This window comes from Ovis aries, chromosome 3, assembly GCF_016772045.2.
Source record: "Ovis aries strain OAR_USU_Benz2616 breed Rambouillet chromosome 3, ARS-UI_Ramb_v3.0, whole genome shotgun sequence".
Lineage (NCBI taxonomy): Eukaryota > Metazoa > Chordata > Mammalia > Artiodactyla > Bovidae > Ovis > Ovis aries.
Genome location: NC_056056.1, coordinates 170800886 through 170826489, shown reverse-complemented (window position 1 = coordinate 170826489; position 25604 = coordinate 170800886). Strand labels below are relative to the sequence as shown.

The 25604-nt window shown below is 38.9% G+C and overlaps 1 protein-coding gene across 1 annotated transcript in view; it reads right to left on the bottom strand.

Moving 5' to 3' along the window:
* Positions 1-25604, bottom strand: part of UTP20 (UTP20 small subunit processome component) — an 87538-nt gene that overhangs the window by 9544 nt on the left and 52390 nt on the right. Inside the window, exons 32-54 of the mRNA XM_012174896.4 lie at positions 24827-24914; positions 23776-23919; positions 23528-23578; positions 23269-23421; positions 21796-21951; positions 21337-21477; positions 20777-20914; positions 16849-16988; positions 16518-16600; positions 14119-14411; positions 13669-13808; positions 13335-13491; positions 9991-10089; positions 9099-9266; positions 7571-7737; positions 6754-6895; positions 5738-5854; positions 4168-4338; positions 3804-3935; positions 3286-3396; positions 1225-1304; positions 735-804; positions 426-608 (exon numbers count right to left, since the gene is read on the bottom strand). Coding sequence (XP_012030286.3) covers positions 426-608; positions 735-804; positions 1225-1304; positions 3286-3396; positions 3804-3935; positions 4168-4338; positions 5738-5854; positions 6754-6895; positions 7571-7737; positions 9099-9266; positions 9991-10089; positions 13335-13491; positions 13669-13808; positions 14119-14411; positions 16518-16600; positions 16849-16988; positions 20777-20914; positions 21337-21477; positions 21796-21951; positions 23269-23421; positions 23528-23578; positions 23776-23919; positions 24827-24914 — 3124 coding nt within the window. The remainder of the gene's footprint in view (positions 1-425; positions 609-734; positions 805-1224; positions 1305-3285; positions 3397-3803; positions 3936-4167; positions 4339-5737; positions 5855-6753; positions 6896-7570; positions 7738-9098; positions 9267-9990; positions 10090-13334; positions 13492-13668; positions 13809-14118; positions 14412-16517; positions 16601-16848; positions 16989-20776; positions 20915-21336; positions 21478-21795; positions 21952-23268; positions 23422-23527; positions 23579-23775; positions 23920-24826; positions 24915-25604) is intronic.

Here is a 25604-nt window from a genome sequence, read left to right as displayed (position 1 = left end):
GATTTTAAAGCCAGTGTTACATTACGATGTGTTGTTTGTATTCCACAAAGATGGGCCAGTGATGATAGGGATAGATTTAGCAAGTTGATACAATTATTGGCAAAATACATTCTATAAATTGCATAAGCAGATATTCATCAATGGAGATGAATTGGAAACAAAGATATCAATGGAGATTGATTAAGTAAATTGTAATACATTCATGTAGTGGAGTAACTGGGCAACCCTGACCCTGCTGTGGGAAGACAGGTGATTTTTATGTTGTTCTCTATTTGTTGTTACTCTCTATAACTTATTACCATAATCAAATAAAAACAATAAAGCTACTTGGGAAAAACTAATTCAACAATGTATAATATGTATTCTTAAAGTATAAACACCAAAAGCTCAGTATTCTTTGCAGTATGACTATAAGCAACCCTGACCTTCTTTGCCCCAAACCAGGTGGTAACCATATCGAAGAGCCAATCTTTTTTCTCAAGGCTGATTTTACTGAGTAAGGATTTGATTGCCATGGATGCCATCTTCTTACACATGGCAGAGTCATCGTTCACCATCATTAGACAAAGAGGAATAAAGAACATTCCACAGTTCTCATGGAGCAGTCCCTAAAAGAAAACAGATACTTATGAGCACACTGAGACCAGAATTCTCACATACGTCCTACCAAAGGAGGACAAGGGGCTCCCAGGAGCCACAGCTAACAGAGAGTCTGTCTCTGTGATTCACAGTACCTGAGGGAACGTGTCAAAGAGATAAGCAATCATTTCCAAGGCGGACTCTCTCCCGGTCTCATGTTCATAACTAGGGTAAGAACATCAGAAGGACTTGTTAATAACTTTAAAATTGACCAATAATTATTTTTAAGAATTTAAAATATTGCCTCAAGGTGCCAGTCTATTTCTTAAAAAGTGGGAAAAAACTCCATTTTCCCAACTTTAATACAGGTACTTATCAGGCTACTTTGCAGTTTAAAATATAACTGTTAGATTTTTACTGTTCTCCTAAGCAGACTTTAAGGACAACTGATGATCAGACCGAACTGAAAAGCAGCTTACAGAACTGCTCTATGAAGCCATGTACAGTGCTTGGCAGTCAAGCCAGTGGTTCATAGGATAGCACCCTGGGAAAATGTGCCATTATGTTTTGACTTTGCTCTTTTCAAGACAGCCCACACATTAAAAGGCAGCCCACTGCCTTGTATGGTTTATGACTTCAACTTACGTCAGTTGAGCAAGCATGAATTCCAAGTTTGGTCGCAATTTGTCACCCAGAGGATAGTCAAGAATGTATTTCAGAAAAACCTAGAAACAGAAATCACACAAGAGCTTATCTGGAGCCCGTCTCTCAGGATTCCTTTTTCCTGACCTGCTTTCTGGGACACACTGGTAGGCTACGAATAGTGGGGTGATAAGTTAGGTGAAGTCTGCCTCCTGAGTCCATAACTGTGCCTCTCCCCTCTCCTCCCACTTCACTTCCTCAGGTCCTGCCTGGTGAAGAGTCAAGCCCTGGCCCACCATGAGCCTGGATGTTTAGAACTCCAAATCTTAGCTCACACCCTGGCAGCTCATCACTCTGAAAAGAGGCTTTGGTGAACTGAGTATGGACTGTGGTTCAACCCCATATTTCTCCTGAAATAAGACTTCCCTGGTGGCTCAGATGGTAAAGCGTCTGTCTACAATGCGGAAGACCCGGGTTCGAGCCCTGGGTTGGGAAGATCCCCTGGAGAAGGAAATGGCAATCCACTCCAGTACTATTGCCTAGAAAATCCCATGGACAGAGGAGCCTGACAGGCTGCAGTCTATGGGGTCGCAAAGAGTTGGACACGACTGAGTGACTTCACTTCACTTGACTTCACTTCAAGAATAGCAATAACAGCGATAGTAATAACCATTGCATTTACTGAATATCTTCTGTGTGTCAAGCACAGGATGAAGTGTTGCTCAGTTGGTTTTCATACTCCCTTAAGAAGTAGATATGACCCCTTTTACAGATGAAGAGAATGGAACGGGCACAGAAGCTAAGTAACTTGCTCAGGTGATAGTACCAGAATCCCATGCCTAGTGTATCTACATCCAAAGGCTCTCGTTTCAGAGCCTTCAAACTGCTGTATTATTCAGCTTCCTTTATTAATAAGCTGTGAGAACTAAGCACACCATTAACCTTTCCAAAGCCTGTTTTTCCGTCAACCATAAAACGGTGGTACTGTTTCCTTTGAAGGGAAGTTACAAATAGAAGCCGTGTATGTAAAGTGCTGGGCGTGCAGCTAGTGCTTAATAAACAGCACCTGGCCCTCCTGCTTCCTAAATAAGTTAGCTTTCTCTGAAGACAGCCTCAGCAGCCCAGCCCTCCTTTAACTCCAAGTTCATATTTGCAATTCAGAACCTTCTATTTCCTGGGTTGATATGTGGTCATATTATCAGGACAGATGTATGAAAACAAATCTGCTAATGTCATTCCTCTGCCTACTGATTTCAATGACTTTTTGTTATTCTTAGAACAAAGTCCTAAATCTTTAACAAGACTACAAGGTCTTGCCATATCTGGCACCTTCAACAAGCTAAGCTCTTACCCACCTCAAGGCTCATCTTCCAGCCTGCAAGGCTAAGCCTTATTCTTTCCTCAAATTCTGCTTACATGCCAATCCTCAGGAAAGCTTTCCCTCACTGTCCCACTAGGGTGGTCTTCCACTGTGTCATATGGTTCTTCCATATTTTGTAGACTTTAAGAAGTACAGTTTTCCACATTTTAACATATCAGACTGAAATTGAGATGTCTTACAATGAATGGCATCATACCACTATGTCAAAGTTTTTTTCCTTCTCTGAGGTATAATGGTGTGTCTTTAAGTGATGAAATAGAAATATGACAGTATTGTTTTCCTCATGGCACTTATGATGATTATAATTAAATAACCATTCATGGGATTTCTTTTTTTTTTTTTTTTCATTTGTGGGATTTCTGCTTTGTGTGTGTCTGCTATAGGACATACAGGGACTCTGACGGGACCACCATATGGAAATCTTTCCTGCAGGTTACCATGCCGCTGAGGAAAATGTATTTCTTCATCCATCTGAAATATGCCACATAAGTGCTATACTCAAAATGCTCCTTATACTGAAAAACAGCCCTGTACTTGGTATGTGAATGGGCTCCTGAGTCTCAGACTCAAGCAACAGCATGACACAAAGTTTTCAGAATTCAAGCAGTGTTGACATCTCTCTACCTAAAAACCAAACAGAGAAGGGCGGGCCCAACCATGGGAACAAACTTCTCTCCACAAACCTGTCTGCACTGGACTCTGGCAGGTTCGCTTTGTGCAGAGATTGCCAGCTTGGATACTTTCCGCATGACATCATCAATTTCTGGGACCAACAACTTTCTTGATAAAATGGCCTAAAACACAAAACAAGAAGACATACTCATTTCATGTTTTACCGCAAATGGCCTCTTGTTTACTAAGCCGACCTGATGTTCAAGTAGCCTCAGGCAGTTTTCAAACATAATGAAAGTATCTCCAAAAGAAAAAGAATATAAACTTAAAAAAATGGTTATAATGGTCAATTTTATGAAATGTACAAGTAAAGTACCTGCCTTTGTACAGAATTCCCTGAAGTGTAATATAGAGCTCACGTTCAAACATTTTGGTAAGTAGATATGTTAGCTTATAATTAATCAACCAAAAAATAATAATCTTTTTAAGAACTATCTACAGCTAGTCAGAGCACTATGTTCCATGTAATTCTAAATATCTGACATGAGGCTCGTACACTGTACAACCCAACAATCTGGTGATGCCATACCTTTAGAAGACCAAATGCAGTGGCTTGTCTTGTAGTATCATAGATGTCCTCCTCAGCATATGCTAGTAGAACTTGAAGCTGCTTTTGAGTTATCTGGTACGACTTCACTTTCTTCACAAGTATGGTCACACACTGCAAGTCAACAACAGTGAGGTTAACAGAACATCTCACAGACAAGCATCCAGTGTTATGATAAGGACTCAATACAACAGCAATGTTTTTTCACACAGTTTACTAACACTCTGGCCTTACCAAATAAATCTGGAAGAAATTTTGACCAAGACCATAAAGGATGATGAGGAAAATTCACTATGTTGCTAGTCCTGGTCCTGGCTTTTTCTAAGTGCAAGTGAAAACACCTCACCTTGAAACAATTTACCACCAAGTGGAAGTTCTGTCCCCTGGCAGCCCCGAGTTTTGCATAGTCCTTCAGCAAAAGAAAAAGGTGTTTTGTCAGCTGCTCTGCTTCTGTTTCTATAGATGGCAGGAGGAACCTCAAGATCCAGATCAGGCATTGCAAAGCACCTGTGATCACCTGAAAAACAAAAAACAGAGGAAGCCAATCAACTGAGGAAGTGACCAAACTCAAGAATCCAGCACCCGAGGCTGTGAAGACTCTGGGCAATCAAGCTGAAGGAATGAAGTGCTCTGGCAGTCTACTCAGGAAGCACTATGCCCGAAGTATAAGAATAAGATAAGGAACTTTCCTCTTTCCTGTTGGAGAAGCACCACACAACGGAAGGTACAGCCCAAGCAAGTGAGAAAAGGTGCTCACTTACCACATTCTTACCCTACTATGTGTAAATGATTAGATGAGGTGGCTAATTTTAGCACTTTTTTTAAAAAAAAATCACATTATAAATCCCTTTCCAATTTTCTAGAATGGTTCTTTCATGTTATCCATTCTCATTGAGCTTATGTCATAAGACACTCTACAGAGTGTTAGAAATATGACAATAAAAAGGATGCCATTCTGCATTTAAAGAGTAGATAGCTGACTCAGAAATTAAGCATGAGAACTATGACCTATAATTTGATATAGTTATGTGGAGTGCCAAAGATACAAGAAATGTGCTGGGATCAAGTGACTACAAAAGGATCCCTGAGTCTTCGAGATTATCTAGATCAGGTGGTTCACTTGGCTCAGCTCTACCCAATAGATGCCTACACTCTGATTGCCGGAATGGCCTTATTGGCCTAGATCAGATGAAGACAGAGGAAAGAGCTTAGGAGTCAGAAAAACCAGGGCTTCAATCCCAGTTCTGCAGCTTATTACCTGTTTGACTGCAGAGGTGTTCCTTTACCTCTTGGCACCTTTACTGTAAAACAGGCCATCTGACAAGGTTGGCAAGGTGTGGGCTTTGGAGTCTGATAGACTGAGGGTCACATCCTAAATCTGTCATAGGCGACAAGTCACTTAGCTAAAGGCCTGGATTTCTCATCTTTGAAGTAGAAGCATAAATAATATATACTTCATGGGCTGTTATGAGGAATCATGGCAGTGAGCAGTAGTGACAAGGAGAAGGAGATGATCACTGCCATGGGGACAGCACCAGTTACTCTCAGGAAGTTGTGAGGATCAAATGAAACAACTAAAGTACCTAGAAGGGCCTTTTTTTTTTTTTTCTTTCGGCCTCATTGAGTGGCATGTGGACCTTCCCAACCAGGGATTGAACCTGTGACCCTTGCATTGGAAGCACGGGGTCTTAACCACTGAACTACCAGGGAAGTGCCTTAGAAGGGCTTTTATAATTATTAAGGGCTCTCCATTATTATTAAATTGCTATTAAGGGAGCAATTTAATGCACGGAACAGAGGTGGTTCATGTTGTTGTAAATGTCTTTAAAAACTCAATCACCCTGTGAAGCATGAGCCTAGAAACAAGTTTTAGGTATTCTGCACAACACAGGTCCTGTGAAGCAACAGATGCTCACCTTCACATCCATGGAACCCAGGCAGTCTATGAGGAGAGACACAAAAGGATCCAACATTTCCAGGACATGTTCACTTGAAGACTTGACCTTGGAGGTCTTCAGACTAAGGTGCAACAGCTAGAAGTTTTAAAAAGATACTTCATAAGACTGAGGTTAGGCGTAAGAATAAGATTAAGACTAAGGGCATAAGAATGAGGTTAAGGTGAAATGATTTTGAGACTAATGTGAAAAGTTAAGATGCTTCTATTTGAAATCAGAAAAAGTGCAAAGAAAAGGGAACCACCTGGGAGAGTCTCAGTAAATGGAGAAAGTGGGAGCTTACCATGCAGCTGAGATTTGAGGTTCATTTAAGAAGTGGTTATTGCTCAGCATCTACGTTGATTCTATGCACTGGCCCAGCATGAAGGATGTGGCAATAAACCAAGATGGGCAGGGTCCTGGCCCTGATGGATCTTGGCCAGGAAGACAGACTCTAGGGAATAATTCACTATAAAAGGAGGGTGCTTTGAGAGTTCTGTGGGGACCTGGGCAGAGGGAGGAATAGATGGTGAGGTACTGGGATGGGAAAAGTGTAGTGACTCTAGAGAACGGAAGGGAAGCCCTGCATCCAGCATGAGGCCATTCCCCTTTGGCCCAAATGAAAGACAAGGCTCTCTCCTGGGAAAATGGGAGCCAATGAAGGATGAAAAAAATATATACAATAAAATGATCAAACTTGTGTTTTCAAAACCTCACCATCTTTTTAAAAGATTTAAGAGTAGTTCAGAGGTACAAACTCATAGGCAAAGCAACAGTGAAAGCACCGTAAATATTAGGTCAGAATCACTAATTCTGAGAAAGTTCTACCGTCAAAATAAGTAACAAATAGTAAATGGACCAAGGTACCTCAAAACGAATTCCATAATTTATGGTAAAAAGTGTTTCCAGAGGAAATGAGCAGTACTGGACACTCAGCAGAGGATTAAAAGGCACAGGCTCACTGTGGGCTGCAAGTCTTACTTAAGGTTAATTCTTACCCGAAGCCCAGACTCAATAAATATGTGCATGTTGGTTTTCTTGCTCACGACAGCTTTCTGTCCGCCTCGAACTGGAGTTGGGGGGAGCAGAAGACAGCTCTGGGGTGGCAGGCGTGGATCTGGTGCGGGGGCTGCTGGATTTCTGTCAATCAAATGGAATGAAAACCAGTGGAAACAAACACATTGAGATGCTGCATCCCCAAAAGCTACTGTCTCTTTCTGGTGACAAGCCTCCAGCACCAAATACTGTGCTCTTGGCTGTGGGGTTTTTCTCCCTTAACCATGAGACACAGAAGGGATGATCAGGTTGCTGATCAAAGTTTCAGAGGAGGTGAACGCACATCTAAGTTAAAATCAACAGCAAGAGGATGCTCCCTTTGACTTCTGAAAATAAATGCCAAGGAGTCTTTCTTAGAACACCCCAGAAGCAAAATCCAAAAGAAGTTCACAAATAGGTATTTAAAAATCTTTGGAGGTCTAAGACTCTGTTTGGTCAGAACAAGAAGTACATATTTAAAATCTACCCTAACTTGGATTGAATAAATATCTAAAAAGTGGTGTCAGAGAAATGTTAAAATAATTGGTTGCCTTCATAGCTACTTCATTCAGCAGAAAAATAATCTTGTGTTGACATGTTATCACTTGGAAGGACCTCAGTCCACAAAGTAGTACCGTCTCACAGCTCAGATAAATATACCCTTTTTTTTCTCTTTTACTAAAGCCAGTTAGTTATTAAATGAATCCACTTAAGATGCTGAGAACTGAATGGCTTATTTGAAGCAAGCACCTAAAGGATACTCGTTTTTTTCAAACTTACTTTTCCTTCTGTGTTAACAGGGGGAGATTTTCGCTGACCAAACCATAACTAAGCAACAGAATGGATTCTGCTGTCATTTCCTGGTTTACAAGTAATCCTGCTATGATTCGGCGTAAGGTTTCGTGAACTTTCCGGGCCAGTTTTAAACTTGTGGTATTTTGCAAGATCTAAAGGCAAACACAAATGCATGCTGAGGTGACAGAATGGCATTTTGATTTGTTATAACAGTAGTTTTATATATTATTTTTAAAATGTTTTTTCCTAATTAAAAATGAAACATTTTAAATAAAATTTCAAATGTAAGTATAACATAAAATCAAATTTACCCATGACCTCATCCCCAGAAATAATCACTGCCATTAGTGTATGCCTCTGGAGTGTTTGGGCCTCCTCTGTATTCTCTTTGTTGTTGAGGTCTGGGCACAGGGCTGGAGATAGGACGTGACCCTTGGAAGATGCCAGCCTTCCAAGTACATTGAATGCAGTGATTTAGACAAGCACATACACATCAACACAATGCAGTCACTCCTCACAGGAAACCATGCTAATGAAGACAGATGACTGCCAAGTCTCAAGGCTGGATATTAGGTATTGGGCCAAATCAGAGGAACTTAATGGGAGCTTAGCACCTCACCCCAGGAAAACACTCAGCGTGTCACAGCTAGTCGTCTGCATAGGACATGGTATTAGTAACTTTCATTACCTTGAAGGGACTTGATAATTTACATGGAAAACGTGTGCTTTGTTGACTCTTTTTCATCTTAAAAACATATCTAATGTTCTTAGATCAGGCTCAGATAAGCTAAATGTATTTCAGGAACAATTAGGGAGTGAATCTAGCATCAAAGCATGTGGAATTAGTTGATTTACATCATTAGATAGGGTTTTTTGCTCTAGGTTTAGAATGTAAAACTGTAATAAAGTGAATTAATAATGCTTGTTGAAAGTTCACCCCTGCAACAGGCACAGTGAGCACTCTGAAGGCAGGTAAATTACAGTCCCTGCCCAATAGGAGGCAGAATGAAAATGGAAAGAATGTGAGCTTTGAAATTCCAGCTTCAGAAAGATCTGGCATGAATTCCTGGCTTTTCTCCTTATTCAAGTTTCTTTCTACCTTTTTGAGCCTGAATTTTCTCGTGTGTCAGATGGAAGTACTGTCAGTCTCAGGGATGGCTGTGCAGATTAGAAGACATAATGAAGCACAGTGCTAAGAACACAGTGATATGTTCAATAAATGCTGGTTCTCATCCTCTTGGCAATCTGGGAGCAGCAGTCTCCCTCCAAAGGCTAGTCTCAGTTACTGATGGGACTCAGCTGTGTAATCCACCTATAATTCAATTTCTGTTGCCCTTGCTTCTGCATCTCATGGTTCACATCTGACTCCTGGATCAGAATGCCCATCTCAGGGCTGCCAGACACATGGTACTCGTGTTCTTAGTACTAAAGTGAATCGCAATGCTCAAGGCTCTTTTCAAGAACTCAAGACACTGAAAGGTGGTGATTCCCTATATTACATTCAAGTCTTTACCTCTTTCAGTGGAAGGATAAGTTTTGTAACCTGATCTTTTCCTACAAACTTGCCCAAAATTTCGTAAGAATCGTAACTCTTGCTTCTTCGTGCCTCCATGACCTTGGAGAGGATCTGCTTTACTTCCTTCTCTTCAGCAACGGCACCAAACAACTCGTGGTTAAAAATCTTTAAAAGGAAAAAGCTAGATGGTAATTATGTACACTCAAGCAAGATATGCCAACAAAAGCAGTCTCTGCTTATGGTTAATTTCTATTAGATTCCACTTTTTTTCCAATGTAGCTTAGAGACCAATTACAGAAACACTTCAAGATTTATACCAATGGAAAACAAAAGAATACTACACAGATTTACATATATAACTATATAACATACAAACAGGGACTTTTTTTGATATTAGCAAAAGATACCTTAATTTCCCTTTAAGAAAGTCTCATGATATTTGATATTTAACTATCAAAATTAATTCATTTAAAAACACAGTATCTAAACTTTTAATGTATAAACAAGATTGTGTGCCAAACTTAGTGTCTTTCTAACCCACCCTCCAAATTACTGTATTATCCAATTTTAAAAGTTGAGTGTTATTAATTTTTCACTATTATACATACAGCTCTGGTGAATATACATTTGTACAAACCCCAGATCACACCTGATTATACCAACTCAGGACCTACAGCAGGGCACCCATCTCATGTCACTTGAATTTTAGCTTTATAAACCTCTTCCAGCCTAAGAGGTGAGATAGTACATTATTTTCATGTTTATGTTTTATATTTACTATATGTTTATATGTTTGTTTATAGGCTATTATTGTGTCTTATTTTGTGAAATGATTTGTGTTCTTTGAACTCTTAAAAAAAAAATCAGAATTCCTTTCTCCAAATCTTACCTCAATCATTATATCCAAACAAGAGTCCAAACTCCCGACCTGGAGCTTGTTGGTGAGGCCTTGCAGCAACATATAGACAGTGAAAGTCAGCACATGAACCTGAGGTGAGATATATGAGAAGAGCACAGATGGTCAGGACCACCACAGTAGGAAGAACAAGATCCAGGAGGACTGCAAAGGGTACACTCTGATTATCTATCTGTCAGCATTGCAGGAAGCTTTGCTAAATGACACATACTTATATCAGGGTCTAAAGTCCTTTAGCCAAATGGTCACTTTGTAGAAAAGATACTCAGAAACACATCACATGCATAGGGTCTATCACTGTGACCAAATCAGGCCAATCATTTATAAAGAACAGCATGCATGCTAATTTGCTTCAGTCATGTCTGACTCCATGGGATGGATTCTCCAGGCAAGAATACTGGAGTGGGATGCCAGGCCCTCCTCCAGGGGATCTTCCCAACCCAGGGATTGAACCCAGTCTCTAATGTCTCCTGCATTGGCTGGAGGGTTCTTTACTATTAGCACCACCTAGGAAGTCCATAAAGAACAGCACAAGTCTTGAACTTTTAAAAACCAACCTCTGAATTAAGGAGCCTACACGAAGAAAACAAGTTTCTGCCCTTAACAGTGATCACACCTAGCATTCCTTAGAGCTTACTATGGGCTAGACACTGTATTACTACTCACATGTACTATATCGCTTATTCCTCACTCACTCTATCTATGGTGTAGGAGAAATAGCATCAGTGCTTTCACTTGAGGAAGCTGAGACACAAAAAGGTCAAGCAACTTGCCCAAGGTTATAGGAACAGGAAGTGGTGAAGTCAGGATCTGAAAGCAGATGGTGCCAGAGTATACACAGAGTACGTTCTCTACACTGCTCCCACTGCTGTAAGTTATCAAGGTAAACAGGTAATGACCATGTGCTAAGAAAATACACTTGGCTGTCAATATACAGACTGTATTTTAAAGGCATAATTTCATATATATCCACTTACGATCTTTAAGTACCTTTAATATATTTAAAGTGTTTGCTGAAGACGCTGGACGCATGGAACCACTACTGGGGAAGAACACCAGAGTGCAAGTACCACCAAACTTCCAATCAGTTTACCCCTGTTTTCTATATGGCTATCCCCAAGCCAATATGGAAATCATGCTAGGATTCAGAGAAGTCTATGAGAAGTCCTGTGGCTTTAGGAATAGGAGAGAAAACTCAAGAATGTTCCAAGAGAATAAGGAAATCTGTTTTTGTTTTTCTTTTCTTCATTTCCAACACCCCAAGGAGCCTGTGGTGATGGTGGCAGTGGCCTAGACACAGGGGCTGCAGCAGCCACAACTCTGCAGGGAGACCTTCCTTTCCTTCAGTGGGACTGCAATTTGGAAAGGGTGGGCCCACAAGCTGCTTTTCTCCTCTCCAACTTGCCACTGCCTAGCCTCTGTGTGGTTACAGCTGTGGGAAGTGTGTGGTGAAGTAGGAGAAACAGCCCCAGCTGGAGATCTGAAACATGGAAAAATAAAGTGTTAACAAAGAATCAGAAGATATAAGGAACTAAGGAAACTTGAGAAGTGAAAAGAAAAATAACTGACATAAGAAAATTTACTGGATGGGTCCAACAGCAGGATGGAGATTAAGAGGAAAGAGTCGGTGAACTAATATGAATCAACAGAAATTATGTAATCTAAACAGAAAGGAAGAAGACTGAAAAACAAATGTGCAGCACGCATCAGGGATGGACGCTGTTACTGCTTAGTTGCTTCAGTTGTGTCCAACTCTGTGTGACCCCATGGAATGTAGCCTGCCCGGCTCCTCTGTTCATGGGAATTCTCAGGCAAGAGTACCAGAGTGGATTGCCATGCCCTCCTCCAGGGGATCTTCCTGACCCAGGGATCAAATCTGGGTCTCCTGCATTGCAGGCAGAGTCTCTATCGCTGAGCCACCAGGGAAGCCCCCAGGGATGGATGGGACCCTTCAAAAAAGTTTAATATACAGTTCACTGAAGTCCCAGAAGACAAGAAAGAATGCAGTGCAGAAAAGTATTTGAAGAAATAACAGCTGAAAACTTTCCAAAGTGACCAAGAAGCTCAACAAACCTCAAACAGGGTAAAACCAAAGAAATCTGTGTTCATAATCCAACTGCTGAAAAAGAAAAAGCCTTTAAAGCTGCCAGAGAAAAATAACGTGTTACTCAGAGGGGAAGAACAAATTTATCAGAAAGGCCAGAAGAAGCGGCATGACATTTTCACAGTGCTGAAAGGAAAAGAAATAGCTGTCAATGCGGAAGTGTATGTCCTTCAGGAAAGAAGGTGGAACAAAGACAGTCACAAGGCAAAGAAAACAAACAGGGTCTGCCGCCACCACACGTGTCCTACATGCTTGTCTAGACCAAAGGGAAATGATAGCAGAAGAAATCTGGAAATTCAGAAATGAAGAAAAAGCAGTAGAAACAATAAGAATCTGAGGCTTAAAAACAAAACTCTGCGCTGCACTCGCTGTCTGCAGTGGCCCACACTCTTGTCTGCGGAGCATGCTTCTCTCTGAATCTGAAGAAGTCTACTTCTTACCTATCAAAACAAAACAAGGCAAAACAGCCCTAACACTGCCTGATAAGTTTTCAACATATGGTGAAGTAATACACAAACAACTATTAAACAAAGGAAGGGTGAAGGGATCTGTATTTTTACATTCCACTTGAAGTAGTAAAATATTGACTCTAAACAAATTATTAAAAATTAAGTATAGTTATGGTAACCTAGAGCAACCACTCTACCAGGAGTCTTGGCTGGTTACTTCAGAAAAACAAGCTGTAGTGTTTCTCAAACTTTCGATCACTTGGGGATCTTTAAAAATGCAGATTGTATAGGTCAGGGCTAAGGTCCTGATTGTTCTCCTAACAAGTTCCCAGGTGTTGCTGATGCCACGTGTCCAAGGCCCACATTTAGGAGCAGCAAGACAGCCAGGTAACTACTCAGAGAGCTCTGCATCCCACCTGGTGCTCTTACTAACTTCATGACATGTATGTTTCAACTCAAAACAAATTTTTATTGTTCACATTTGTGGCAATACATTCAACAGGAATTTTATTAAGAACTCACGGAATAGAAAACCTGGTATCAAGTGATTCGAGAGAAAATCCAGATTCTTCCAAAAAATAAAAAGGCTTTTTAAAAACTAGATTTTTTAAAAATATGGATTAGAAATTTTTAAATATTCTTGCTTGCACTCTTAGTACATCAACTTTGCAAAAGATAGACCCAAAGTACCATGACTTAGTGTTCAAAGTGCAACTATGTGAACTCCAACCCAATTTGAATATAAAATGCATGATGCAATTTACCTGATAGCCACGCACAAGTGTAGTCTGTAATTCTTTTAAAATATATTGTAGATAATGCACACCCAGATCCTCTATTATTTTTGCGAGAGTGCTGCGTGCAATGTCTCTGATTTCCTGTGCTCTGTTCTTGAGGAGGGCACACACTTTCAGCAAAATACTAGAACATGAGTTGAAAATCTAATTAGCAGAAACAAATAAAAATACAAATATCCTTTTGTTTCCTAATTACTCATAATCCAAATTATTCCAGTTAGGATTCTAAATTACAGCCAACTGTGACAGTGCTCCTCTAACAAAAAAGAAGAACCAATTTCTGATTTGTCACATAACATACCTTGGCAGATTAGTTTCCATAACTTCTCTTGGAAGGGATTGCATTAGTTTAACCATGGCAAAAGCTAAAGGAACTCGAACCACTTCCTCATCATTCACAACCTTCGATTTTATGAGTTTGTGTTCTTCGTCTCTTTTAGTCTGTAAGAAAATAGATAAATAAACTGAAACAAAAATAAATGGATTAGGGACCTACCAACACTACAACCTTGAAGCTGAAAAATTATCTACTGGTATCAAAATGATCATGAAGAAGGATCACTACTCCCTTAGCTGCAGGAGAGGAATCTGAAGATGAGGAGATAAGAGAAGGAAAGTGAAACGTGAAATGTAGAAAAAAAGAAAATCCAAAAGCTGATGTCAACCCACGCAGTTAGGAGCCTCAGTCTGATATGGCCCCACAGACACCCAAGTTCAAAAAGACCTGCTGGGTCCCAGACAGAATGATTACCGTAGATGCCAGGCATTTATGGAGCCTGGGCAGGATGTCCCCAGTTATGGTTCCTTGGATATTTTTAATTGTTCTCTCCAATTCTTCCTTATTCCGAGGAAGGGAGGAGATGGACTTTGTGATACACTCAGATTCCTTAGCCGCTGTCCCTTCATAAACAGCTGGGTCAGGGTTCTCTGGCTCTTCATTCTTGTCCGACAAAGTCTTATTACATTCATCCTCCTTCTCGTCCTCATCCATATGCTCTAATTCCATGGCTTCGTGCTCTGGCAACTCAATCGCTTCTGGGGTATCTATGTTTAGTAAACAACAAAAGTCAACTTAGATAAGGAAACAACACAGTTGTGTTAAGTAGTCTTTTCTAGCAACATCTAATAAACAAAAATCACCAAATACAAGGGCACGATAAAGACTGAGGAAACAGAAGTAAATGACAGTGTTACGGCTCTTTTTACTTTCTTACAGTTTAGTCTAATGAGGAATAGAGGCAAGTAAACTGATAATTATAAAAAAGAGTGGAATAGCAAGTACAGGGTACTTGAGGAACACATGGAGAGGCTGGGAAAAAGGTTTCTAAAGCTTCCAAAGTACTGTGGTTCAGTTCAGTTCAGGGGCTTAGTTGTGTCCAACTCTTTGCCACCCCATGCACTGCAGCACACCAAGCTTTCCTGTCCAGCACCAACTTCCAGAGCTTACTCAAACTCATGTCCATCAAGTAGGTGATGCCATCCAACCATCTCATCCTCTGTCGTCTCCTTCTCTTCCCGCCTTCAGTCTTTCCCAGCATCAGGATCTTTTCAAATGAGTCAGTTCTTCGCATCAGGTGGCCAAAGGATTGGAGTTTCAGCTTCAGCATCAGTCCTTGCAATGAATATTCAGGACTGATTTCCTTTAGGATGGACTGGTTGGCTCTCCTTGCAGTCCAAGGCACTCTCAAGAGACTTCTCCAACACCACAGTTCAAAAGCATCAATTCTTCGGCACTCAGCTTTCTTTATAGTCCAACTCTCACATCCATACATGATTACTGGAAAAACCATAGCTTTGACTAGAAGGACCTTTGTTGGTAAAGTAATGTCTCTGCTTTCTAATATGCTGTCTAGGTTGATCATAGCTTTTCTTCCAAGGAGCAAGCATCTTTTAATTTCATGGCTGCAGTCACCATCCGCAGTGATTTTGGAGCCCAAGAAAATAAAGTTTGTCAGTGTTTTGTTTCCCCATCTACTTGCCATGAAGTGATGGGACCAGATGTCAAGATCTTCGTTTTCTGAATGTTGAGTTTTAAGCCAACTTTTTTACTCTCCTCTTTCACTTTCATCAAGAGGCTCTTTAGTTCCTCTTTGCTTTTGCCCTAAGGATGGTATCATTTGCATATCTGAGGTAATTGATATTTCTCCCGGCAATCTTGACTCCAGCTTGTGCTTCATCCAGCCCAGCATTTCGCATGACATACTCTACATGTAAATTAAATAAACAGGATGACAATATACAGCCTTGACATACTCCTTTTCCGATTTGGAACTAGTCTGTTGTTCCATGTCCAGTTCTAACTGTTGCTTCTTGACTTGCATACAGATTTCTCAGGAGGCTGGTCAGGTGGTCTGGTATTCCCATCTCTTGAAGAATTTTCCACAGTTTGTTGTGATCTACACAGTTAAAGGCTTTGGGGTAATCAATAAAGCATAAATAGATGTTTTTCTGGAACTCTCTTACTTTTTCGATGATCCAGTGGATGTTGGCAAAAACCTACATTCTTGAGCATGAATGTAGGCCAACAGGGCTAATGCAGAAACATCCCTTATTACAGGATTCAAACTGGGCAGTGTGGTGGGGCAAGTCCAGACCTGGCTCTGCTAACAAGCCATGACTAACTACAGTCCATTAACTTAACTCTTGTGAGCTCTGGATTCTTCACCAGTAAACTGGAGATGGTTTACTTGCAAGGCTATTATAAGTATTAAATGTGATAAAATCTCATTTCTGACACTTCATTGACCTTAATAAATAACAGCTATATGTTAGTCTTTGTTTTGTTTACGTGCTGTGCAGCTTTAGGAAAGTTACTTTATATCTGAAATCTCAATTTCTCATATAAAAAATATGGAGTAACACCTAAGGTTCTAGTAAGATTCTTATGAAGACAAATGAGAATTTCTGTGTAAATAACCTTTAGCTCAGATTTTTGCCCCATACATTTTAGACTGGACTTCTCTATTGTTAAACAAGTTTTCAGAATACTACTCAAACCATTCATATTAACTTCCTCCTGACTCATTCACTGGTCACTGCTACAAGAGCAGAAAAAGGGAGTTAAGCTGAATTTTGCCTTCTTTAATTCATAATAATAAATAACAGAAGAATAGGAAGGAATTATGGTTTAAGAAAGTTTAAAAAACTTACCCTCTTCACTCTGAAGTTTTCTCATTTGTTCTTCAAGAGTTTTGTGGTCAAAGTGGAATGCTTCTAACACTATCACTAGCAAACTGTTAAAAAAAAATTTCACAGAACCATTCATTTGATTAATAATATCATTTGACTCTTAAAAGAAGTTAGACTTCTAAAAATTAATATTACTTTTTCCTATTTTAGGTATTTTTTCACTTTAACAAATCTTAGTATCACCTCATTGATACAAATTAAAAGTAAACTGGGATTATACGAAGGTTATTTCAGAAAGGAATCAAAATTTTACATTTCATAAACAAAACAAAAATAAGAAGTTTGGCCATACCTGACACCCAACTTTTGATTGATCTGTCCCGCCTGTAAGACATGAATGAAATGTTTCAAGTAGTATACATATGCTGACCAAGAGAGACGTTTGCAAACAGCTCCAATGACTTCTGTGGCAGCAATGGTTATATTTTCATGCTGTAAAACAAATCAAGGGCATTAGTAAGAGTAAGTATTTGCAAATAAAATACACACACACAGCTAACTTGGTACAATAAAAATCTTAGATAGCAGGTGATCAGAAATTATAGAAAGGAAAGAATGCCCAAACTATGTTAAATAGTTTTCCTCTAGCTCTGGAAAAGCTTCTGTCAATTTCAAATGATATCTTCCTTTCATTAAAGGATTTAACACATTTTAGACTCTATTTCACTCAGACCTCCTTTATAGGTTCAAGCCTACAACTGTGAAGTAAATTCAAGGTATAAAAGTTGATAAATGTTAAAGTTAACTATAGACTACACTATTGAGCACTCATAAGAACAATGCTTTGGAGACAACTCTTTCAGACCTCATGAAGAAGAGAAGCTGGATTTACTCTCATACCTTAACTAGGAAAGTAGAGAAGAATATATCAAACAATTTTCAGACTTTGAACATCAGTACAGGACAATGACCCCTGACAGAAAATAAACAAATAAAGTGAGCCTTATAACTACCCTCAGTTGATTGTGTGGGGATGACTGTCAGGCCATAGCACAGGAGAAGAAACCCCAAAAGAGACCTGTATCTCCTTGAGTTAAGGGGTCAGAGCTCAGGCTGTGGAGCTAGAGTCCGTAGGGCAGAGTACCAGCGAGAAGAGTTCAGAGAGAAAAGCTGCCCAGAGAAAGAGCCCCTTAAGCTTCAGCTGAGAATTGACCAGTACACTCTGAATAAGGAAGAGATGAGGAGAGAACTACCAAAAAGGAAAAGATGCACCAACCATCAAAGACCATACAGGGACAAGAACAGTTCATGTTCCTCTCAGCCAGAGTGAAAACCCTCACGATACACGGAGGACTGGGTATTCAGGTACTCAGAAGGTTAGTACCTCAGTGGCAGGTTCAAATGAGCACCACACCAAGGGCCACTTGTGCCTAACAGAGCTTAAAAGTGAGCCTCAAAAGGACCAGACTACTCACAAGTAGCCTAACTGCATCTGAAAACAATTCTCAGAAATACTCAGAGAAATACAAAAATACCCCGCACCTAGCAAAGTCAAATTTATGATGTTTGGCATCTGATAAATAACTACCAAGCATACAAAGAAGCTGAGAAATAAATCTAGTAAGAAGAAAAATCAAACAACAGAAGCATAGAAATGACACAGATGACACAGCCCTGAAAACAACTGATACAACTGTACTGCATATGATTAAGAAGGGAGAGGAAAGCACGAGCATGTTACAGAGACACATGCGAGGCATAAGAAAGGCCCAAACTGTACTACAGAGATGGAAGAGACAATTCTGAGGGAAGAGATACTGGATGGGATTAACAGTAGATTACACATGGCAGAAGGAAACACTAGTGAATTTGAAGACATAGTAATAGAAAAATGAAACCAACTGAAACCCAGAAGGAAAAAAAAAAAAGCCTCAGTGAGTTATGGGATATGGGACAATTTGGAATAGCCTAATATATGATGTTATCTCCAAAGACAAGCTGCTACTGCTGCTGCTAAGTTGCTTCAGTCGTGCCTGACTGTGTGTGACCCCATAGATGGCAGCCCACTAGGCTCCCTCATCCCTGGGATCCTCCAGGCAAGAACACTGGAGTGGGTTGCCATTGCTTTCTCCAATGCATGAAAGTGAAAAGTGAAAGTAAAGTTGCTCAGTTGTATCTGACTCTTAGCAACCCCATGGACTGCAGCCTACCAGGATCCTCTGTCCATGGGATTTTCCAGGCAAGAGTACTGGAGTAGGGTGCCACTGCCTTCTCCGAAAGACAAGAAGGGGAACCAAAAATATCTTTGAAAAAGTGATGGCAAAAAATTCAAAGTCTGACAAAGACTACAAATCTATAGATCCAAGAAGCTCAGCAAACTTCAGGCACAAAACAGTAAGGCAATAAGGCACCTGATAATCAAAAGGCTTAAAACTAGTGATAAAGAGAAAAATGGGTGGGGGGTGGGAGGGGGAAAGAGATGCTCCACTCAGAACAAAGGGCGACTTCTTTTGGAAACAGTATAAACGAGAAGTCAGTTCGAAGTATTCTTCAAGTATTAGGGGGGAAAAATCCAAAACCTGTCAAACTAGAATTCCATACCTAGAAACATTATCTTTCAAAAACAAAGATGAGAAAAGACAAACAGAAGCTGAAAGAATTCATTACCAGTAAACCTGCACTACAAAAAATTTAAAGAAAGTCTTCTTGTCAGTAGTAAAATGATACAGGGTGATTATCTGGACCCACACAAAGGAATGAAGAACACTCAGAATTATAAACATGGAAACAAATACAAAAGATCTTTTCTTTAGTTTTAAAGATCTCTTTGAAAGATAACTGATGCTTTGAAGCAAAAACAACAGTGTATTATGTGGTTTAAAGCTAACATACAGGTAAAACTTATGAAACAAAAACAGCACAAAGATAACAGGCCAACAGAAGTAAAATAAAATCACTAAAAAAATATCCAGTTAATCCAACAGAAGAAGAAAAGGAGGAAAGAGAGGAAAAAATGGGACAAATAGAAAATAAATAAGATCATAGATTTAAACCCAACCATATTAATAATCATCAAATGCAAATGGTCTAAAACTAATCAAAACGTAGAGATTCTCTGAGTAAAAAAGCAAGATTCAGCTATATACGCTACCTATAAGAAACCAACTTTAAAAGTAAAAGTGAAAATCACAAATAGGTTAAAAACAATAGAAAGGTATACCAAACCAATATCAACCAAAGCTAAAACAGTTTATTTTTTCCACCTACACCTCCTTCCTGTTTTACTGCCCTCTATCCCTGAGGTGCTTAAACTAGAATTTAGGGACTCATTCTTTTACCTACTTAGGAAGTTTAAAAAAATTCTTTAAACATCCTGAAAATACAGAAGAAACCTATCCTTGAACAAAATCATATAATCAAGTCACAAATCCTGCTATTAGGTCAATTAGACTTAAATATTTATCAAGTCTTTACCATGTGCAGGCACTGTTCTTAGGCACTGTGTCAGCTGCACAGCTGGGTCCGACCCTTTGCGATCCCATGGACTGTAGCCTGCCCGGCTCCTCTGTCTATGGAATTCTCCAGGCAAGAATATTGGAGTAGGTTGCCATCTCCTTCTCCAGGGGATCTTCCTGACCTGGTTCTCCTGCATTGCAGGTGGATGCTTTACTGTCTGAGCTACTAGGGAAACCCATTCTTAGGCATACGTAGTATATACCTGAAGATATTCTGAGTTCAAATATAGGTTCTGACTGTATGTCTCTGAGAAAGTTATATAACCTCACTTATTCTCAGTTTATTCTCCTATAAAATAGCAATACAGACCCTACCCCATAGGGTTGAGTTGCTGTGAGGATTAAATCAGAATTGTGATTATCAGATTGTGAGGATTAAATCTGGTATAGTGCTGAAGAAAGGTAGCTATTGTTTTATTTCATTTCTTACAAGCCATTTGGGAAAATAATGAGAATTAAGGCCTATGATACAAAAATAAAAGTATGACATCTTGGTGATGTGATCATTTCTGTGAAAGGAAATATTCTGTGGTTAGCCTTTGTGAGCTAATAATAGTGAACATAAAATAATAGCCACCATTTTCAGAGCATGTACCTGGTACAATTTTAAGGGCTTTTATAAGATCTATCTTTAAAAGAACTATTTTAAGTCTCTAATTATGGTGAACAACATCAGTATGGATGCCACCAACCCCACCTACACTTTGCAGAAGTTCTGTCATGGTACAGGGAAAAATTTACTGGCTTCTACAGCTAAAGCCCTACCTTGAGCATTTTCTCATCAAAAACTGGTGCCATAGCATAAGGCATGATGTAATTCTGAAGAGATTTAGAAGACAGCACGACTTTGCCTTCCGTTAGTTGTTTTGCCAGTTTCTTCAAGGCTCTTGCTCTTCTGTGGATCTATGAGTTAGATAAAATATAAATTAGTTACTGAATGAGCTCACCAACAATCAGCTCCATTTCAGTATCACATTCCTCTTCGATGAAAAGATTAAAAGAGTGAAATACAGTCCATGTGTTACATGAGCAAACACCTGTGCCTTGATTTGTTTCCAGAGACATAATGCATAGCATTTCTTTACCAATGAATCCCAGAGCATTTAAATTTCTTAGCAAATGGCAGGGAAAGGTGACACTATTATTATGGCTTGTGATACCACCAAGCAAACAAGCATGTGCTATGCAAATCTGATGACCACAAAGACCAAGAAATGAGAAGCTCAAAACTTTTTGGAAAATTAAAATATATCTTTTAAAATGAGAACCGTTGAAATGTTTGTTTCAAAGACAAGGGGGAAAGAAAAAACAGAATTGTCTTCTACCTGAATGTGCTTCATATTCTCAAAGAAGTCCATTTCTGGATCGTGGCAGTCAGTAAGCTGAACCAAGTCTTTAAATTCTGGTTGATTTGGAAAGGTTTGAATTAAACAGGAAAGCAGTGTGGTATAATCCTGTTGAATACTCTGCAAATATCAAGTTAAGAAAAAAAAATTTTTTTAAGAATTTGATTAAGTAATACAAAGAAACACCAAAAAGTCATTAAATTTTTTTAAAAAGTAAAACACTGCCAATGTAAAAACAAACTATATAAAATTAGAAATGACTACTCTCTTCTCCATTCCCACTCCCCTGTTAAAAGTCTGGTGAGTATTTATACAATCAGGTATTTTAATTAAGTGTACTAACGTTGACTGCTTTTCCACAAATTATAGCAGAAGTACAGGAAAACAAACAAACAAAAACCCCACAGATAACAAGTACTTAATTGCAACCCTCAATACCTCTGTCTGGCTCTTCAATCCTTTCCTCAATTTCTCCAGGAGAGAACGATGAATGATTTCTCTATATTCTTTCTCTGTGACATTCAAAGCAGCAATCTTTTTGATGATATTCATCAAGCACATGCTTGCATTATCACTTAAAGACATGTCTCCTAACTGGACACAGGAAAAAGCCCAAATTATACTGTGCAATAACTGTAATATGGACTATTATTCCCTACTGAAAGAGCTTGTAACATTTAGCCACTCTTCTGTATAAAACTCTCTACTAAGAAATGTCCCACAGGCACTTCACACTTAAGGAAGAACAAATATAGGGGTGTGAGGAACACAGTAAGCAACTTGGAAAATCCATGCTTACTGAAAAGGGTTGGTTATTTGAGAAAATACTATGATATGTTCTTTTGTAAAATTACTGATTTTGTCTTTTGAAATTTGGTATTTTGTACATCATGGCTTTTCTCCCCCCTCCCCCCACTTTTAATTGAAGTATGAGATACAGTTTTTAATTAGCTTTATTTCTCAAAGCAAAGAGAATAAAAGGTTCCCTAAAGCCAGTTTCAATATTCAAAATCAGCCGTTCAGTTAGAATGACAGAGTTGGCTGGTGTCATTCTGGTTAGCTGCTCCAGAGTTCATTTATAAAGAAGGTAGGCTGTAAGTGTAGAAAAATATTCTCTACTACGCTAACGAGGCAGTGATTCAGAATGCTGCATGTTGAACTTTGATATATGAAAAATGAGCCCCAAATGGGGAGATTACTTTTTCCTCTATTACTTAATCCTTAATATTTGACAAATAACAATAAAATACCACCGAAGATTACTGATACCACTACATAGTTAACTATTAAGCAAGGGTTTCATTTTCCCTATTTTTGAAATTTAATTCATTTTAGCAACATGGCACTTAATATATAGCTCCAAACCTTTTTATCTCTACTGTATCAATAAAAGAGGGAAACTGTCAAGTAATATGGCTATTTAACTTAAAATTGATAGGTAACTGACACACTGTGAAATTTACCCTTTTAAGTTGTATAATTCAATGGTTTTCAGTATATTCCAAAGGTTTTATAACCATAAAACCACTAGCTAATTTTAGAAAATCTTTACCATCCCCAAAAGAAATTTTGTACCCATTATAATACAATCACTCAGTCCTCATTTCTCTCTCCCGTCACAGCTCCTGAGAACCACTAATTTATTTTCTGTCTGTGAATTTTCCCATTCTAATACACAGCTTTTGACTTTTCAAAGTGCTTCCACATACATTATTTTTTTCAAAATATCTGCCTTTCATATCATGAGAGTAACAGTATGGTCTTTGCTAAACTAAGTATTGAGCAACTAAAAGAAATTTTATACTAAAAATCCCATCCCTCTCAAAAACCAAATTAAGAAATTAGGTTATACGGTTGTACTGTCAAAAGAATAAAAAATAATCCATAAATTTTTACTATTAAAAAACCTACCTCCATGTTATAGAAACAATTATGCATAACCGGAATTAGGTAGTTAATGTCTACAGTTTGCATCTCTTTAATGTAAGAGGTAATGGTCTGGAACGCCGAGAAGCGAACATCAAAGTTGATATCATCAAGATGTCTTTGATCAAAGGCGTTAAGCTATAAGAAATGCCAGTGAAACCATATAAATGAAGGCATATAAATCTTAAATAAGGAAAATAATAACAGTTTTGAAGCAAAAGAGACTTAAGATTTTCTTTCTTACCTTGACAACATCAGTAATATATGTTAATCCACTCTCAAAATCAGAAAGGGTCTAAAAGGAATGAAAGCAGTATATTATTAATGAATATAACCTTAACTTTTCTGCTCCCCATCCTCTTTGATTCCCTCCCTGCACTCAAAAGTACATGAAAACATCATATTGGTACCAAGAAAGCTGCTAATATACATTCCATGTTATAGTGATCTTTGGAAAAGGAGTGATTTAGGATAAAAATGAGTATTACAGACCTTGAAAACTGCACAAAGCAACTGTCTTGACAATTTGTTCTTAATAACTGAGAAGAGTTTTGCTAGAGGCTTGAGGAAGCTTGTAGGCTCCAGACAATGTTTCAACAGGTTTTGTATTGTCACCAGAATGTCAATTTCTGTATCCTTAAGAAGTAATAACATTGAGAGAAATAATATTTCAGTAGTTCAGAAAACTGGCCATGTTGTTTTTAATATATTACAGCACAGAAAACAAATAAATATGTGTAACAAGTAAAAGTAGTAGTAATTAGGAAAGTTATTTTATGGTCTTTTAAAGTTCTTTACATTTTAACTTGATCAAAAACCCGTAATAGTGTCCACCAACAGTTTCTTCCTTTAGTTCTAATAGAAAATATGCATGGTTTTAAAACATAATTTCTTATATTTTCTAGTCAAAAAAGAAACAAAGAAAATGAACTTGCTGACAAAAAAACACACACTTTCAGCTGTGCAGAAATGCGTGGTCTTCTAAAACTGAACTGCTACACGGTAAGAGTCATTTAGTATAACTACTAAGGCTTTATAAATGAGTGTGAGAACTGGGGAGACTCTTCTAAAAATTAAAGGCTAAATTAGGGTTTGAAAATCATACCAGAGACTCTCAGCAATGTGTGAATATAAGTGAATATGAAAACAGTTTGACTTTTCATTCAGCTTGCCATTCATATTTAAGATCACTATCATTCACATTTAAGAGCAATGTACACCTCAGGTTCCAGATTTGTGACTGATCAAAGCCAGAGAGGGGAGAAAAACCCTGAAATGGATAAGAAGCTAAACAAAGGAAAACAAAGAGGTGAGACTTTTACTGTAATAGTAGATGATGAAATCTTCACTTTCTTACCTGCCCTCATTCATCTCTGTCCCAATTTTTCTCCCCTGTTTTCAGTTTTATATTGCTTTATGAAGTCTTCTCACAAATACTCTGAGACAAATATCTCACAGACTCTAACCAATAAAATTATTTTTCACAAATAAACCTAATAATAAACTGTCACTTCAAAGACAAATAACCGCTGTGAATTCATACCTGAGCAACACTGCCACGGTAGAGGAACGGCAGGAGCAGTGTAATGAGCAGAGAACTTTGTTCTTTTTCTTTCACAAACTTGCTGATCCTGGAGAAGGAAAAACAAATGGGATAGGTAAGGAAGACATGTAAGATATTTCCCAAGAAGTTAAACTTTTTGTAGAAAAACATCAGCGAGGGAAGACCCAGGTAGCTTGTAACTATGTGAACATGTGTACAAAGTTTAATTCAGTTTTTGAACAGTGCCCACTCTCCTTCCATCTTCAGGTTGGTGGCTACCATTCCATTGTTCTTGTTACATCTGATTGTGCATCGCTGCTGCTGCTGCTAAGTCGCTTCAGTTGTGTCTGACTCTGTACGACTTCATAGATGGCCTCCCACCAGGCTCCCCCATCCCAGGGCTTCTCCAGGCAAGAACACTGGAGTGGGTTGCCACTGCTTTCTCCAATGCATGAGAGTGAAAAGTGAAAGTGAAGTCGCTCAGTCGTGTCTGACTTTTAGCGACCCCATGGACTGCAGCCTACAAGGCTCCTCTGTCCATGGGATTTTCCAGGCAAGAGTACTGGAGTGGGGTGCCATTGCCTTCTCCGGATTGTGCGTTGGTAACTGCTTATTTTGCAAGGAAATAACATTTTTAAGTGTCAAGATTTGCTTTAGGCTTTATATACATTTCAATTTAACTTCCACAAAAGCCATATAATGAGGAATTATTAACCCCACTTTGCCCAGAGAAAACTGAGGCTCAGAGAAACTGATGCCACACAGAAAGGAAGTGGCA